This window comes from Micromys minutus (assembly GCF_963924665.1).
Source record: "Micromys minutus genome assembly, chromosome: 4".
Classification (NCBI taxonomy): Eukaryota; Metazoa; Chordata; class Mammalia; order Rodentia; family Muridae; genus Micromys; species Micromys minutus.
In genome coordinates this window covers 68694711-68713812 of record NC_137973.1, presented here as the reverse complement: position 1 = coordinate 68713812, position 19102 = coordinate 68694711, and the positions used below count along the sequence as shown (strand labels likewise).

The 19102-nt window shown below is 38.2% G+C and overlaps 1 protein-coding gene across 2 annotated transcripts in view; it reads right to left on the bottom strand.

The window, feature by feature from the left end:
• The window catches only part of EMCN (endomucin), an 89962-nt gene that overhangs the window by 17434 nt on the left and 53426 nt on the right, over positions 1 to 19102 (bottom strand). For both annotated transcript variants that reach the window (XM_080915526.1, XM_080915527.1), the window contains exon 5: positions 6291 to 6329. In XM_080915526.1, coding sequence (XP_080771652.1) covers positions 6291 to 6329 — 39 coding nt within the window. The remainder of the gene's footprint in view (positions 1 to 6290; positions 6330 to 19102) is intronic.

Genomic DNA, 19102 nt, shown 5'->3' with positions numbered 1-19102 from the left:
GCTCCCACTGCATCCCACATTCATGCTTTTATTATTTTCATACACTTGTATAAATATATAAATATAACCCATTGAGTCCATTTGCTGTTACTTGTATGTATAAGTTTTTAGTGTTTTCCACTTAGTATTAGATAACAAGTAAAGGTGCTGATGTTGATATTGGCATTCTGATGTTGAACATCTTGACATGAAAGGAAAGGATAGAGTCTATGCTGGACTTCCCTCATTAGAAATGAAATGGTTTATTAAAAAAGCAGTTGGAACACACATAGTTCAGATGATGAATTCTATGCATGCAGTTGGTATATCTGTGCTAACAAAGGGGTATATGATGGTAAGAATCCTAGAACTTTTTTCCAGCTTGTCAGATGATGCTTTGCATTTTCATAGCTTTTATGTGCATATGCTGGTGATGTCTAATGTTACTAGTAGAATATCAGAGAGGAATTTTTCTGCCTTTACTTAGTTGAGATAGTTTTCTATTCTCCTCAGAGCTTACATTTATAGACTGAGCTAATTTGTACAGCAATGGGAAAAGTTTCATCTCAAATGTCATTCACATTGCTATGGCATATCAATGTGACTAACCTGAGATAATAACATTCTTACTTAGACATTATTATGAATTGAGATCTATTTACTTTAGATAACTCTATAAAATTAATATTAAGGGAGGATTTCTCTTCCTCACCAAGTTTATTAAATGCCAGGAATGTGTGCATGAGGTTGTGTAGTGAGTACCCAGAGCACAGAGAGTGTTTAAAGGCGGTGCCCGGAACTGTGTCAGAGAGAATCTTGATCTGCCTGGGGAAGGCGGTTCTGGAATATCAGCTCCATGGGAGCTTTTACACCTGGACCAGAGGTGAACCTGACACAAAGGCCCAGGGAGGACACACCATGAGATCTCAGTGAGCAGAGAGTGCTGTAGTCACTGGAAAAAGGTCCATTTTGGCCTGGAGAAAGAGCCAGATTCCCACCACTAGTACTCAGGACCAGTGAGCAAAAGGCCAAGCTCCCAGAGCTGCCTCACAAGAGCTCCCCCACCTGAGCCCACAAAGACAATTGAGTACCTGCTACTGAAACTCACTGCTGGCCCACAAAAAGCTGAACACTCAGAAGCAATTTTCTTCCTGAGCCCACTGGCCCTCAGATCCACTGGAGAGACAGGTGGTAGTCACTGACAACAGGACCACATATAACCACAGATAACACAATGGCAAGAGAAAAACGAAAGAACGTAAGCAATGGGAACCACGATAACCTAGCAACATCAGAACCCAGCTCTCCCATCACAGCAAGTAGTGGACTGCCAAACACTCCAGAGAAACAAGGATCAGACTTGAAATCATACTTCACAATGATGAAAGAGATCTTAGAGAAAGCATGAATAACTCCCTTAAACAAATACAGGAGAACACACAGAAACAAATAGAAGCTTTTAAAGAGGAAACACAAAAATCACTCAAAGAACTACAAGAAAACACAAAGAGATGAAGGAATTGAAAATGGAAATAGAAACAATAAAGAAAACTCAAAAAGAGACAACCCAGGAGATGGAAAACCTAAAAAGGAAATCAGGAGTCACAGATGCAAGCATCTTCAACAGATTATAAGAGATGGAAGAGAGAATCTCAGGGGCTGAAGACAACATTGAAAACATAGACAAAACAGTCAGAGAAAATGCAGAAACCAAAAAGCTCCTAACCCAAAATGTCCAGGAGATCCAGGACACAATGAGAAGACCAGACCTAAGGATAATAAGAATAGAAAAGGGTGAAGAATATCAACTAAGAGGCACAGTAAATATCTTCAACAAAATTGTAAAAGGAAACTTTCCTACCCTTAAGAATGAGATGACCATGAGCATAAAAGAAGCCTACAGAACTCAAAATTGAGTGGACCAGAAAAGAAATTTTTCCTGACACATAATACTCAAAATGCCAAGTGTTCAAAACAAAGAAAGAATACTAAAAGTAGTAAGGGAACAAGGTCATGTAACGTATAAAGGCAGACAAATCAGAATTGCACCCGACTTCTCAACAGAGACCATGAAAGCTAGAAGATCCTGGAAAGACATCATGCAGACCCGAAGAGAGCACAAGTGACAGCCCAAGCTGCTATACCCAGCAAAACTATCAATCACCATAGATGGAGAGATGAAGATATTCCAAGACAATACTAAATTTACACAATATCTGACCACAAATCTAGCCCTACAAAGAATAATAGATGGAAAACCCAACAGAAAAAGAGAAACTACACCCTAGATAAAGCAAGAAAAAAACTAAGCAAGAAAACGAAAAGAAGAAAGACACACAGACATAATTCTACGTCTAAGAGCAAAAATAGCAAGAAGCAACAATCATTACTCCTTAATATCTGTTAACATAAATGGACTCAATTCCCCAGTAAAGAGATACAGACTGTCAGACTGGATACATAAACAGAATCCAGAATTTTGCTGCATACAGGTAACTCATCTCAGAGACAAAGACAGACACCACCTCAGAGTTAAAGGCTGAGAGAAAAACCTTCTAAGCAAATGGCCCCAAGAAACAAGCTGGAGTAGCCATTCTAATATTGAATAAAGTAGACTTTCAATGGAAAGTTAGCAAAAAAAAAAAGCTAAGGAAGGACATTTTTTTACTCATTACAGGGAAAATCTATCATGATGAATTTTCAATCCTAAACATATATGCTCCAAATTCAAGAGCACTGATATTCATAAAAGAAACCCTACTGAAGCTCAAAACATACATTGCACCCCACACAATAATAGTGGGAGACCTCAACACCCCACTCTTATCAATGGACAGATTATGGAAGCAGAAACTGAACAGAGACACAGTGAAAGGAGCAGATGTTATGAGCCAATTGGAATTAACGAACATCTATAGAACATTTCATCCAAAAACAATAGAATACACCTTCTTTCTAGCACCTCATGGCATCGTTTTCAAAATTGACCATATAGTAGGTTAAAAAACAAGCCTCAATAGATATAAAAAGATTGAAATACTCAAACAATCCTATTTAAAAATGGGATACAGAGCTAAACAAAGAATTCTCAATTGAGCAATATCGGATGGCAGAAAAGTCTCTAAGGAAGTGCTCGACATTTCTTGTCATCAGGGAAATGCAAATCAAAACAACTCTTGAGATTCTACCTCACACCAGTCAGAATGGCGAAGATAAAAAACTCAGATGACAGCACATGCTGGAGAGGATGTGGAGAAAGAGGAACACTCCTCTACTGCTCTGTGGGGTTGTAAGCTGGTACAACCACTCTGGAAATCAGTCTGGCGGTTTTTCAGAAAATTGGACATAGTACTCCCTGAAGACCTAGTTATTCCACTTCTGGGCATATACCCCAGAGATGCTCCAAAATACAATAAAGGCACATGCTCCACTCCCCCCCCCCCCCCCCCCAAAAAAAAAGCAATGTGAGACTCTGTGGCTCAAAAAACAAGGTAACATCTCTGACAGTAAGGGAGAGAGGTAAAATATAACTTAAATATGCTCTAAAACCATTTTTATTTTCCATCTATTCTCTCACAGGATAAACAGATTTTAAAGACTATTCTATTTGTTTATAAGTCTTACATTTTTTTACAAGGCCAACACTGAAGCCCAGAGAGATTAAATATCCTCTCAAGATCACACAGAAAATCAGTCATGGAATACATATTTCCATGCAAGTTCTAGAGTCAATTACTTATTTTGATATTATAAAACTATAAGCTACTGCTTTTAGATAGTTTACAATAGGTGTGTTCATAGCATGAGTGGATCCTCGCTGAGTGGAAAGGTCAAGATTCTGCCACTATAAGATCAGGAGATCAATAGACAATACTCTGCAGAGAGTGCTGCATGCCTCACTTTTTAGAACTTCCTGGAGGGAGTACAGTGAACTTGCACACACAATATGGCCTCTCCTTTCTAATGGTTTGATGGATGGTCTTTTGTTTGTTATTGCTTCTGCTTCTCTGCCAAGCTTAATGTCCACATTCCAATCACATTGCTAAAAGTCTAACTTGAAGAAGGAAGGTATCATTGAATACTTATAAATTGTGTTGAACACTAGAGGAGACCAGAGGCATTACTGTGATCATTACCCATACATGGCATTTTCAGAGCTCAGAGGACAACCCTGTGTACACATCCTCAGTTTGAGACAGGCCATCTTGCTTTGCTTCTCTGTGTGTCAGGCTGGCTGGCCAGTGAGCTTCTGGACATCATTCTGTGTCATGCTCCAATTTTCTCATAAATATACTGGGATTACAGAAATGCACTGTTGCATTTGTTCTTACGGGAAACTGAAGTCAGATCCTTAACATCTGTTAAGCAAATGCCTTAGCCTTTGAGCCATCTCCTCAACCCTTCTCTATTGCCTGAAGCCACATCATCAGGATCCCTGGTTTTTATGTCAGAATTCCTGGTTCCTATGCCCTGGAATGTGGGCTGCTACACTGTCTGCTTACTTGGAATCCACCTTGTTCATTGCAGTGTCACATAAGCTTTCAGGCTCCAAAATCCTTCCAATATAATATCCTTTATATACACGTATCTTATTAGCTATATTTATCTGCAGAACTGATACAAATAGTTATGTTTTATAAAATACTAGAGCAAATGGTATTTATTTCCTTCAGTATAGTGAGACTCATTATATTACACTTTTACTATGGAATCTTTTAAGCAGTTATTAATATTTGAGTATTTTATACAATGTATTTTGAACATATTTACTCCAACTCTTCCCCAGGATTTCTTCTAGATACAGCCCCACTTCCTTTCCCCTACAACTTTATTCTTTAAAAATAACCCATTGGTTCCAATTTGCATTTCCAATAATCAGTCAGGCTGGGGCCTTCCTCTGGAGTGTGTTCTTCCTACTGAGAGTCTCAGGGATGAGTTCTCTTGTCAAAGTAATATAAAGCTCACCTTTGAGAAAAATCTGGTGAAGAAAAGGTGAATTCCAGCATTGCTTAAGATTGTATTGTTATGTGATGCCTGTATCTCCAGGGAATCCATTCCCCATAGAAGGTTTTAATGGCTCCCCTAGTGTCTTCATTAGCTCTGAGCTCATCTGAAAATGAATAGGTACGATAATCTGGTGGTTTGATGTCTTGAAGGTCACTTCTTTGATGAACTCTTGATCTTTTTTTCTAGCTTCTTTTCTTCCTTCAGAAAGTATGTGCCCCTCATTTGATCGTTCATAAAGTTGCCTGAAGCTCGCTTGGGATGAACCACTTTATATCAACATGACTGGTAGAATATTATAGCTATTTATAATATTGACCAAACTCCACAAGTGACCTTTTAATGGTAGGCTTCACATCTTTCTTAGTGTCAAAGATAATGGAAATAAAATGAACACTTATTGACTGTCTTGGTTGGTGGTAGTTGATTAAATATATGATTCTGCATATTTAGCATGGCATCATATTCAGTTTGAAGTCTTTTAAGATATTGTGACTTTGTCTAATAAAATTTGACTATCTCTTGCTTTAGAAAGTGTACATATTTGCACTGAATAAAGAAGCTATCCATTGCACGGCAACTTACTCTATTGAGTATAAAGTACAAAAATGTCTTCTGACCATGTGATTATCTTCATGCTACAACATGGAAAAACAAATCACTCCCTGAACCTTCTCTGTCCCATCTTCTAATTTTGTATTAACTAAAGGGCACAAGGAATGAGAATCTCTAAGATTTGTCATCTGCATTAGTAATGGAGAGGGAGGGAAGTTCTTGATCCTTTATGGATGCTGAAGGTCAAAGAGTCCTCAGCCCTATCATCTCCCCTATCCCAAGGGTCTCTTTACAGCTTCCATTTCCTCATTACTGAATGTTAATTCAGAATAAAAGTCAGGTGTCCAAACATGGGAACTTCTTGGCCTTACCATTTCAGTTTTTAGCTTTTATTTACAACATCCCTTTGGATGCCAGAATCAGATTTTGTGAAAAAGTAGGTGAAGACATTCTACTCCTTTGAGAAGACAAACTGACCAGTAGAGACAGAACTGGGGAGCAATATTTATAGGTAAGTTTTCTTCCTCAAGACTGGCTCTACTTAGATCTATCATAGTCCTAACCCTAACCCTGGATATTTCTAGTTTCAGCTTTTTAAACTCAATGTCTCCTGATATTTAGTTGTCTTGTACTGTTTTCTAATTCACCATTCTGGCAAGCTTGCATTTGCATATACATATATGTGCTCCTAGCTGGTCTAATTTTTTTTGGCATATTTTGATGAATACTCTTAGAAGAGAAAATGAACTTACCTGATAATTCTGTTGTGATGCTTGAGCTCTGATTCTCAGCTTTCAAGGAAAAAATAAAACACTAAAGTTAAATGTTGATTTTAATATCTGGTTTTACAGTTCTTTCAAAGGTTAAGTTTTGTAGACATCAACTTATTTGGATTCATTTGTCCCCCAGATAATAGACTCATGGAGCTTTAGGATTGCAGGACACCTAGAGCAAGAATCAATTAGCTTTCTTAATTTTTAAGCAACAGTGTCACCATGGCATTGTCATGGGTACAAACCATTATACTTTTAACTTCTTCTAAAAGGACCTAATACTTTAGGCTTTTTGTGCAATAAAATGTCTGTTCCAACTTCTAAGCTCTGCTTTTCAGTATAAACTCAGTCATACACAATACCCAAGGAAAGGGTGTAATTGTATTTTTAGAAAACATTATTTAGAAAAATATGCAGGAGTTCATATTTTGATTCTCTACTTTATAAAATCTCCATACAAGGCATTTTTTTTTACATAATTTTGTTCACGAAGTACCTAAATATCACAAAATGAACCATAAGAACTTTGATGCTTGTGTGGAGGGGTTATCCTGTGCTATTGTCCTTCTAAGACCTGATGCATCATGTTACCGAAGAAAGCTGCAAGAAGAGTCAGAGAGACATTTAGGATTATAGAAACTTATAGGATTCCTGAATGGTGGCTACCGTCCAGGAAAGATGCCAACAAGCATAGTCACTTTAAGGAATCACTTTAAAAAGTCCCTTCAGTGACTTTGAAGACATGGATCAAGAAGAGGATTTGCTCTGTGAAAAGTAAAGAAAATACTTCTGAAACAAACAGAAGCCTAATAACAACATTCACAAAGTATTTGCTTCCTGTGTATCCTCAGTTCAACAGCCAACATTAGTAACTCAAATTCAACACAGCTCAGACAGAACCCAAGTGGTGTCTTCCTTTTTTTTTTAACTTTATTTTAAAATACAAAGATAAAAGTACAGATTTTAAAGCATTTTTGCATAAAAGTATACAAATACATTTTTATAAGGTTGTAATTAAGTATTTGTGGGTACATATATATACACATATGTATATATGTAACAATAATATAGGAAAAGAGGTTATTAATTTGAGGAGATAGGAGAGAAACTGGGAGGGGCTGTAGGAAGGAAAGGGGGATGTGATACAGTTCTATTTTAATTAAAATATATTCTGGGGTGTTCAGAGCTTTCTGGGGTTAGTATCCCACTATCAGAAACTACATATTATGTCTGTTCTTTTATGACTGGGTTATCTCACTCAGGATTTTCCTTTGCCTTCTTGGATCAGTGCACGGAATCCTTGTTTTTGGGGTGCTTAAGGCTAGAACACACTGGCCCTTCTGGGATCTCCTTTCTTTTTATTCTGATATTTTTTGAAGCTCTAGGTTAGCAGTTTATTCCATATTTCAGTCTTTCCCAGCACCTTCTCTGTTTTTGTTCAAGTTTCCAAGAGCTCCTAGGAAAATCTCCTAAAAGCTAACTTGGATTCACTCTGTTCCTTACTGTGTCTGGTCAGTCTTTATAGGATATCAGGAACCCTAACTCGCTCCTCAGTTCTCTGACCCATCAGCCCCCTCTTTAACTCTGCTCCACCTTATATCTGGTGTTAATAAATCAAAGGTTCATAGACACTGGGTTCTTCCAGACCTGGCTTTTTCTTGTTTTTCTCTGTGCCTCGGGATTCTCTCAAACCACCTCTCCAAGCTGTATTTTTTTCCTCCACTTCAATTTTATTATCACAGTAACATTTACTTCCTGAGATTTTGCTTGTTGTCTGATGGATTGTATCTCCATGGGAACAGTTTTCCTGTCTGATGGATTGTATCTCCATGGGAACAGTTTTCCTGTCTTCTAGATAGAGCTGTAGTCCGATTCCTATTACCAGGCTGGGCCATGGTATGTCTCTAGTAGGTGGAAAAGAATAAGAGATTGTAAATTTGATATTTATGAGCGATATTATTTCCATGTTTCAGATCTGCAAATATTTGCTGGGATAAATGAATTTGCTTTTTAAAAGGTGAAACCACAATGATCGTTCAGGGCTCTGGTTACAAACCCATCTAGTCTTACTGAAATAGACAGCCTTTCTCCTCCTTAACATTCTAAGTAAATAGCTTATAAAATAGATTCCTGCTTTTGAGAACCAATTAAAATACTTTTGAAAGTGGCATATGCTGCATTTGGGAGATGAGGCTAAAATATTTATTAACAGAATATAGGATTAGAATACAAAGAAAATCTACCCCCTTTGTTCCTTTTATTAATATCAGGTCACAGCCTTTTCTGCTGATAGACTTGTTTCCAAATAAAACATTTTAAGCTTGCATCAGACAAAACTTTCAGACTCTCCTTTATTTAAATTTTATTTAGCCTCCAAAATACATACTTCTGTGTGAAAGCAAAACAGGCATTTTCACACAAAATTATTATGCATTTTGCAGGCTAAAAGAAATTAAAAAATAAAAACAGGTAAAAAGTGTAACTGCGCCCTGGAATTTTCTGGAATGTGAAGAAACACAACAATCCATCTCACTATACTGAATAGCCTGAGGTCAGGGTTCATACTGATACCTACACAGGGAAAAATAAAATACTGACGACAAGATTCTACAGATGTCAAATTTTCACCAAAAATAGAACATGGCTAGGCATAATGGCTCAAGTCTATATAATTCTAATACTTGGAAGGCTGAGGCAGGAGAATCACAAATTTGAGGTTACTCTGAGCTCCTTAGTGAGATCATCTTTCAATAAATCAGGATTTGGGGTAAAGCTCAGTGGCACAGTGCTTGCCTATCATCCTCTATACCTGGCTTTTATCTCCATAATTCCAGGAAAAACAAACAAACAAACAATAAAGCAAAAAGGAATGTGTGCCCCTTTCTTGAAATAGGGGGATTAGTTTGAAGATTGCAAACTGTTTTAAATGTACGCAGCATTCAAACCTAGACTCAGTTTGGAGAATATAAAATTGCAGTACCAGTGGAGGCTATGGCATATGGCTAGATGTAAGTATCTCTGATTTTTATTTATAACTGTAAGGACACATATGTGCTGTCAGAAGGCCACACTTGGATCTCTAGAGAAAATGAGGCAAGTCACATCTCAAATGCATATGGGATGCTTTTGCTAATATCTCACAGTTGGAAGATCAGTTGAAGACAGAACTGTTGACGTCTGTTGTTGAGTTTTACCCTGTACTATGAAACTGTGGTCTTGACAACTGCAAATATATCTCCTAAGCTCAGCTTCAACATTATCATTTGAATCAGAAAGCTTTACCAGCGATACAAAAAATAACTTTGCTTATTTCACACAAGAGACTGGGTTTTCAAATAATAAACAATAAGTGGTATAAATGTGATGCTAAATGCAGGGAAAGGAATATAGAGAGCTGTTTTTATATATGGTTGCCTATTTCTACTGTAAGATAAGTTATGACCAATTTACATTGTATTGTTCTGTCATCTGATACTAAGTTAGTGGACATGGACAAGGGATTATTCTTGGATTGTCTAAACTAGGGCATATGACTAAGATGATTATTGTTCTATGCCTTCCTCCTGCTGGTACCCACAGCAAATGGTATCAAATAGCCAGAAAAAGAAGGAAGTTACGCTTAAATCTTTGTGAGTGACTCAGATAAATGGAGCAGTTCATAAAGTAGAATTGTCTCAGATAAATTGTTTTCTGAATTATGGGACAATCACATGGCCTGAGATGGATTCCCTATGATTGTTTGAAAGGAACATTTCATAAGAATGTTATTTCTTTTCATTTGAATGTTCAGAAGGATGTTTGTGTGTGTATGGTGTGTGTGTGTGTGTGTGTGTGTGTGTGTGTGTGTGTGTTGGTGTATGTGTGGTGTGTTTTTCAGTGTGTGAAGGTATGCTTGTCTGTATTTGTAACTATGGAGTCTAGAAGTTAATGTTGGGTGTCTTGTTGATTGTTTTCCTCTTTAGTTTTTAAGACAGAGTTTCCTGTTGGTTGACCTGGAGTCCACCACTGGCTAGCCTGACTGTGTAGTAAACTCAGGGAGTAACCTGTCTTTGCTTCTCAGCACCGGGGTAGAGGTGTTTACAGTAATGCCTGAATGTTGAAGATGGTGCTGAGGATCTGGTCACAGGTCTTCATGCTTACACAGCAAGTGTCTGACTCAGTGAGCAATCTTCTCATCCCAGATTTATTCTTTTAAATACTCTCCAGATGAAAAACCAAGACCAAAGGTCACAGCACAAATAAATGTTCATATTTAAATTTTTTATTGGCTAAGCATTTTGAATTATGACTCATTATTCACAACCACAACCCAACTTGTTCCTGACATGTTCAGGGACACCACTGTTTGCTTTAAGACAGTTGTGGTGCTTTGCAGATCAAAGACTTGGGTGTAGTCTATTTCTTGGGGTCAGAGAGTAGCACCTCTAAAATATCCTCTCAGCTACTGTAAAATATAATTTTGGTATAAAAGTAGCTACACAATAAACCATAAATAATTATGTGACAAGGAAGTTCATTTGGTAATCTATTTATTGTATATAAACGTTATCATTAAAAAGTAGACATGCATAATAGCTATAGTATAGATTATTAATGATAACATTTAAAAATAATAGATAAATTGTCAAATAAATCCCCTTATTGCATATATCTTATTTGCAATTTACCACCAATCCATAATCTTGCTTCCCATTCTCTTTCCTCAGCTGTGTCAGACTTCATTATTGGGAGAGGGAATAATGATCTCTCTCTCTCTCTCTCTCTCTCTCTCTCTCTCTCTCTCTCTCTCTCTCTCTAATTTCTCTGGCCACGTAATAACTGTATCTTTCCAATCTAGTTATAAACACTGAATTCTCTTTTCCTTCCACAAAGTCTGCTGATATTGTTATATGACATCATGATCTACATGTAAGAATCATTTCTCAGTTGAGTTAGAATTTGAGAAAATGATCTCAAAGATATCTCCTAATGTTTTAAGTGATTTACAAATGTGTACTCAGCTGTATTCTCGGTCGTGTGTGTGAGCCACAAGTCATGTGTTAGATTCGTCTAATACTGCTTTCCTCTGTGCTCTGCATGTTCCTCTTTTCTATCTGTGCTCAGACAATAACAAAATGTACACAGTTGTAACCACATGTGACAAACTTGCTAAAAGAAATCAAGGCAGGCATGTTTTGGCTCATGGTTTCTGAGGCATCAGTCCACAGTGACTTGGCTGTATGCTTTGAGCTATGGAGAGGCAACATGTCATGGTGAAACATAACGGAGCAAGCTGAAAAAGGCCAGTTCAGCAAAGCCACCCATAAATGTCATCAGGGTGCTGTGAATTCCAAAGAATTTCACTGGAGCTCAGAAGAAAGCCTTTCTTCAGTGGGATATGAATACAGACATGCTTCTGAGACGTGTGGAGAAAAGAAGCCAGAATTCCCACCTTCATTCACATGAAGCAAGGGCCACATACACAGTTCACACACAGATGTGAACCAGGGTGGATGGCATTATACTTCACAGGGAAGGGCAATAGAGTTCATTTAGCACCAGAAATGTTTGTTCTGTAGAATTCACTGGTTTCCCACTCGCTAGCAGAGTGTTTTCCTTCATATAATATTTGGTTCCTGTTAAAACTTCTCTGAACATAAATTAATGAATGGTAATTTTTCAAAGTTGAGATATTTATTCATTTATATTTTCTGGTTTTCATACCAAAGGATTTATTTTTTGGAGATAGTTTCACGGTTAGTTTTGTTTTATTGATAAATGTTTGTGTGTTTCCTCAAGCTTCTTCAGAACTAAGCAGTTTACATTTCAACACTCCAAATAATAAACTCTCTTTCCCAGTAACACACACTTATGTTTTTAAATAGAACGCCTAAAATTTCAACTGTCAGATTTTATTTCATGGCAAAACTTTCTTCTTTAGTTGGGGAATGACCATTTAAACTATGGACCATAGTAAGTGGAAGGCAATTCATGTTTTGTGAGATAGCACCTGCAGATTAGAAAATCTTTGCTTTAACAAGAGATGGATACACATTATCTAGTTATTTAGCCAGAGCCTAGGACTAACGACCTTCCGGTGTAAGCAGTCTGTCATCAAAAATGTGTCCAAGTTTAGACCTTTTCATAAAGCACTGGTGAGACGTTTAGTGTGCCAACTAAATTTAAATGACCCCATTTAAGTCTAAAAGTTATTTATTCTAAACTGTTTTCATCTGATGTTAACCCAACTCCTGCGATGTGGGGCTATCTTTCTCCATTTTTAAGCATGCTGTTTATTTATATTCAAAGTTTTGCTTTTTTTTAAAATTCTGAAGGCAGTTGGGCCATATTTTGGTTCGATTTAAGACTTACTTTTATAAGAGAAATTATTAAGCCATTTTATGTCATATGGTATTCTTTCTGTCACCATAGTACTTGATTTAAAGCTAAAGAGCCTAACATTTGTATTTAATTTCTTGTCTATTCTCTTCCCTCTTTTATCAGCTTCTTTTGGACTGACATTTAGTAGAAAAATCATTTTAATTCTATGTATGTGTATGTCTGTCTAAGGTTATGTGCACACGTGCACAGGTACTGCAAGAAGCCGGAGGAGGCGTCGGATACCTATGGGGACGTCTTTGCTGGGGAGCCATCTGCCCAGTACCAGACTGAGCTTTCTTTTGGGATAACAAGTTGCCCATTACTGAGCCTACAGCCCCATAGTTACTTCTCTCATCTCGAAACTCATGTTGTTTACATAGACTTATATTTGTTCCACATATTGTTTATGTGAATGTCATGCCTCAAAGGCACTTGCTACGTTTTAGCCAAACAATTCATCCTCTATTGAAGAAACTAAACTGAGGTAAACGCTTTTTTTACCCACGCCTGAGTTCGTCACTCCCAGAGTTCTTTGTTGAATTTCTGTCTGGTGCTGTTTCTCTCCTGCCGAATGTTTTTACTCACAATGAAACGTCTCAGCTCCGCGTGTCTGTAAAAGTCTCCACAGAACACTAGGGTGACAGTTTCCCTTCCAGTAGGGAAGACGTTCTCTGTTGTTTGCTGGCAGTCATTGTTCCCGAGGAAGCTCTGCTGACATTTCCCATGGTCTTTTGCTTAATGTGTCCCCCAAGAGCTTATTTCAAGAGTCTCCCTTTATCTTTACTGTGGTTTATTTCCGGTTTTTGTTTTGTTTTGTTTTCTATTTTGTGTTCATCACATTTCCTGAAGCTGCTTTTCTGTTGTCTAATTGTACTGAGGAAATAGTTTTGGCTCTCCTTTATCACTTTTTCTTCCAGGAGTTGAGTTACATGCATTGGGTCTTTGGGTCACTGGGGCCCAGATCACTTCAAATGATTGTTTCTTTTCCCAGGCTTTCTTTGTGGCATTTCTCCACACAGTCACCCTCTTCCTCAGCCTCTTTCAGTCTTTCCCCAGCTCAACCACAGGGGTCAGCAGCTTCTGTTCATTGGTTGGGTTTAAATATCTGCATCTGACTTCTTCAGCTGTGAGTCTTTCAGAGGGCAGCCATGAAAGGCCCCTTTGTGTGAGCGCTCCATGGTCTCAGCAACAGTGTCAGGCCTTGGAGCCTCTCTCCTCTTGAGCTGAATCCCATTTTGGACCTTTCACTGGACCTTCTTTTTCTCAGGTGCTTCCCTCTTCCATCCCTGCAGCTCTTTAAGACAGGAACAATTACGGGCCAGAGCCCTTGACTATGGGATGGCAACCCTACCTCTCACTTGATGCCTTGTCGTTCCTGTTTTTTTTTTTTTTTTTTTTTTTGTTAAATTTGGTGTTCCATGAGCTTGTTGTATCTTTATAGGCATCTCTTTCTTTAGGTTAGAAAATTAAAAAAAAATTTTTTTTTACTATGTTGAAGAGGTTTTCTGTGTCTTTGAGTTTGGAAGCCTCTCCTTTTTCTAATCCTATATTTTTTTTTAACTTTTCTTTTTTGATTGGTTATTTTATTTATTCACATTTTAAATGTTATCCCCCTTCCCAGTTTCCCCTCCACAAGCCCCATACCTCCTCCTCCCTCCCCTTGCCTCTATGAGGGTGCTCCCCCACCTGCCTACCCACTCTCGCCTCACTGCCCTAGCATTCCCCTATTGGGTCATTGAGCCTCCACAGGACCAAGGAGCTCCCCTCCCAGTAATACCAGATAAGGCCATCCTATGCTACCTATCCAGCTGGAGCCATAGGTACCCCTGTGTACTCTTTGGTTGGTGGTTTTGTCCCTGGGAGCTTTGGGGGGTTCGGTTAGTTGATATTGTTGTTCTTCCTTTGGGGTTTCAAACCCCTTCAGCTTCTTCAGTTCTTGCCCTAACTTCTCCATTGGTGTCTCTGTGCTCAGTCTAGTGTTTGGCTATGAGCATCTGCATCTGTATTGGCTCTGGTTCAGTTTTGGCAGAGCCTCTCAGCAGACAGCTATACTGAGCTCCTGTCAGCACGCACTTCTTGGCATCAGCAATAGTGTCTGGGTTTGGTGCCAGCAGATGCGATGGATCCCTAGGCGGGACAGTCTCTGGATGACCTTTCCTTCAGTTTCTGCTCCACTCTTTGTCCCTGCATTTCCTTTAGATAGGAGGAATTCTGGATTAATATTTTGAGGTGGGTGGGTAGCCCCTTCCCACAAGTGGTCAGGGACCATGCCTATCCACTAGATATAGTCTCTACAGGTTCCAGCTCTCCTTTGTTGGGTATTTCATCTAAAGTCCTCCCTGTTGGGTCCTGGGAACCTCTTGGGTCCCTGGCATCTGGGACTTTCTAGTGGTTATTCCCAGATTCCCCTCCTCCACTGCCACATACTTACTTTCAAATTCTTGACCCTTTGTACTTCTTCATCTCCTCCCTTATCTGGACCGCCCCCTTTCACTCCCCCTTTTTTTTCCCCCTCCCAGATCCCTCTCTCCCTCTACTTCTCAGAGATGCCCTGTCTTTCTGCTGAATGTGGGCTCTACAAGTTCCCTCTCCCTACTGCAGGTCCCGAGAGTCTCCCACATTTTAGGTCTCTGGACATTCTGGAGGGACCCCCTACCTCCTACCTATCGAGGTTACCTGTTTCTCTGTTTCCGATCTATCTGCTGGCCCTCAGGGTTTCAGTCCCTTTCCCTCACCCAATACTTGGTCATGTTTCCCTCTTCCCCTCCTTATCCCTTTTCCTACCCAGGTCCCTCCCTCCTATTCCCCTCCCGTGACTGCATTCTTCTGCCTTCCAAGTGGGACTGAGGCATCCTTACTTGGGCCCTTCGGCTTGTTAACTTTTTTGAGTTCTGTGGACGGTATCTTGGGTGATATATATATATATGCTAATATCTAGACCTTGTCATATAACCTTCAAAGCCACTTCTAATATTTTATTTGTTTATTGTTTGATTTAATTCATTAGTTTCACATTTCTTTTAAATTATTTTTTACCTTTTTCCCCCTTTCATCTTCTTCAGACTGGTTGCTTAGGCAATCAAATCTGAACCCCTGTTTTCTTACCATGCACTTTGGAGTTATAGATTTCACTACAGTGCCATCTTAAATGCAATAGTGGATAATTTTTTAAACAAATTATGTAAAATTTTGAGTCTTTTTAAAAATCCAAGTCCATGATATATGATATTACAGAGCCCTTGTCCACATGAAAATCATTAGATTAATTTCTTTCAGCCGACTTTAGAGGCTTGAGTATCTGATTTCAACATTGCTTCAATCAAAACCTTATTATAAAAAGCTTGCAAATAAAAAAATCATGCCATGAAATTAAACAGATCTAAAGTCTAAATATCTCAAGGAGCGGTTGAGAACAGTTATAATTTTCTTGATTAGATTTATTCCTATATATTTTGTTATTTTGGACATGTTTAACATTATTTTGTTTTCTTAATTTTTCCTCTAGAGGTCATTAGTTATCAGTGCCAAGCAAACTCATAATTGATTTTATTTGTTGATGTTGTGGCCTCTACATCTGCTAAACACATCTGGTAACCCTAGCTTTTATTTCAGTCTGTTCTCTTTTTCCTTTAGGATTATTTAATATACAGACTCCGTCTTCTCAGAACAGAGCTGGTTACCCTTTCTCTTCCCTGTTTTCATATCTCTTCTCTTTGTCTAGTTGCTCTGGACTCTGAGTGTGCTCTGTTAAAGTCACTAGGCTGGCACCCTTGCTGAATTCTGAGTTTAGACTGAGATCTTCACCCTTTTCTCCTCTAATTCTGAAGACAGGTGCACACATCTCTTTTTCCTAAATCCATTATGTTGATGGGATTTCCCTTTAACCTATTTGTTGAGTGTTTCTTGAATTTTGTGACAGCCTTTGTTTGCTTTCATTAAGATGATTACATTTTATGCATATTTTGTCTCATAGTGCAGTGAGTGTTTTATGACCTGAATTACTTTTTGTTTCATGAATAAGGCCCACATAGCATCATATGTTATAGAAATACGAGACATAAGACTACTAGCTCCAAGCTGACAAATAGTTCAATAAAAGGAACTCATAAATTTTTTGAGCAATGTGTGTTCCTGGTTTGTGTTTCTCTTGCTACCATAAAACACAGCTAAGGAATAAAGGGCTTACTTTGGCTTTCCAGGTTGTGGTCCATCACTGATGGAGACAGGGCAAGAGCTTGAGGCAGGAACCCATAGAACTGAAGCAGAAACCTTGCTGCTAACTGACTTGCTTCCCTTATATTATTCTCCTACCTTCCCTAAATATCCCTGGCTCACCTTTCCAGGGATGGTACTGCCCACAGAGCACTGGGCACTCCATGTCAATCAGAAAAATATCCATAGAGATGCCCACAGACCAGTTTGATGGAGATAATTCCTCAACTGAAACTCCATTTTCCCAGTTGACTCTAGTTTGTGTCAATTAACAAAGAACTGGACTTAAGTCATTTTGCCTTTGGGACCCAGGGGCAGAGTGCTATACGCTGAACATGTATACTCTGAATATGAACTATTCCTTGCAAGCTTATGTTTAAACAGTCGGTGACCACTGGCTGGCACTATTTGGGGAAATGATTGGAGTCAGAGCCTCGCTAAAGTAAATCCATGACTAAGGTCATGCTAACCCCGATTTTATTCTATCTTTGCTATGTGATGAGGAGCCCCTGTTTTTCCTGGCACACATACATTGCTATGTTCTACCCAAATACACAGAGCCAAGTACTGGCCCTTGCAACACTGAGCAAAAAACCAAACAAAACCAAAACAAAAACAACAAGAAAACCCATCTTCCCTTAAATTGTTTGAGTCAGGTACCTGTCATAGTAATAAAAAAACCTGAAAAAAAAAAAAAAACCAAAAAAAAAAAAAAACCCCAAGTAAAAGCTAAACCAAACCAAACCAGGATTTATAAAATCCTAAGCATAACAAGACACATTCATAAGCAACATATACCATCCACTCCCCGTGTGTGTGTGTGTGTGTGTGTGTGTGTGTGTACAGTGTATGAAGGTTATATCACATATTTACCATTTGCTTTGTGAAGACAATTCATAATAATCTAGTCTTACCCATTTCTAATAAAATATCTATCATTTTTAACAGTGATGGAGTGCTGTAAGGTTGAGTCCCAGAACTGATTTTGCCATCTAACCAGAACATTGTCATACCCAGCCTGGACTGCTCCCACCTCCAGTTTCTTGTAACTATTCCTCCCCTGCTTCTGTAAGTGGATCTTAAAAAAAATTGAGACAGTCTTGTTAGTTTTCCTGATTGACCTTGAATACACTATGCAGCCCCACGGCTTTGAACTTGACTCTGTCTTGCCTCAGCTTTCTAAGTTGCTAGGATATTAGGCCTTTACTTCCAAGATCATAGTTTTTAAACCTCATGAGAGTCCACACAGAGGCAAAGTTATAAAATATTTGTATGTCTACTCGAGGCCTATTTCACTTAGCTTGATGACCTTCAAGTTCTTCTGCACTGTCACATGTGGTATGTGTTTTTATCTTCATAAATTCTCAATACCCTTCAATTTTATATACATTTCACCACATTTTTTAAAAAATGTATCATCTATTGAAAGGCACTGATAGTTGTTCTCCTTCTTGGATATTTTTATTGTGGCTGCAACAAACATGGAAATAAGTATATGTATCTCAGATACAGATTTTATTTCTTTGGATAGCTATGTCTATATCTAATTTCCATATATATTTGTATATATTTCCATATATATACATGCAAATGGAATTACCAGATCATATGGTAATTCTATTTTTAATTTTCTGAGAAACATTCATATGGACTTCTACAGTGTTTATGCTAATTTATTTTTCCACCAACAACTTACCAAGATTATTTTTCTTCCATATTCTCCTCAACATTTTAAATCATTTTAATAAGAGTCATTCTAAAATATGCGGTCCTGCCTCACTATGATTTAAGATGAGTTTGGATTTTTGACCATGCTTATTCTCTTATTGAGAGATGTCTAAGTATTTTGTTCATTTTCTCAGTGTTTTCTTACTATTGAGTTGTCTGAGTGTCTTGTATATATTTAACATATTAACTTATTAAATTCATGGCTCTTTCAAGTTAGAAGGTTTTAGCATCTACAAAATATTACCACTTTGTCTATTTATTCAGGTGATTTTTGTTATCTGTGATTTTATCATCATATCCAAGAAATTGCTGCCCAGATGAATTTTATGAACTTCAGCACCCTGACCTCCTCTTCCATAGACATAGTTTTGTGTCTTTTGAAGCTGTGAACAAGACCATGCCGATGCTCTGTTCTTTATGCTATTGTCTTCATTAGAATTCGCTGTTGGCCATGTACAGACAAGAGCTTGATTCTACTCTAATGCCACCTA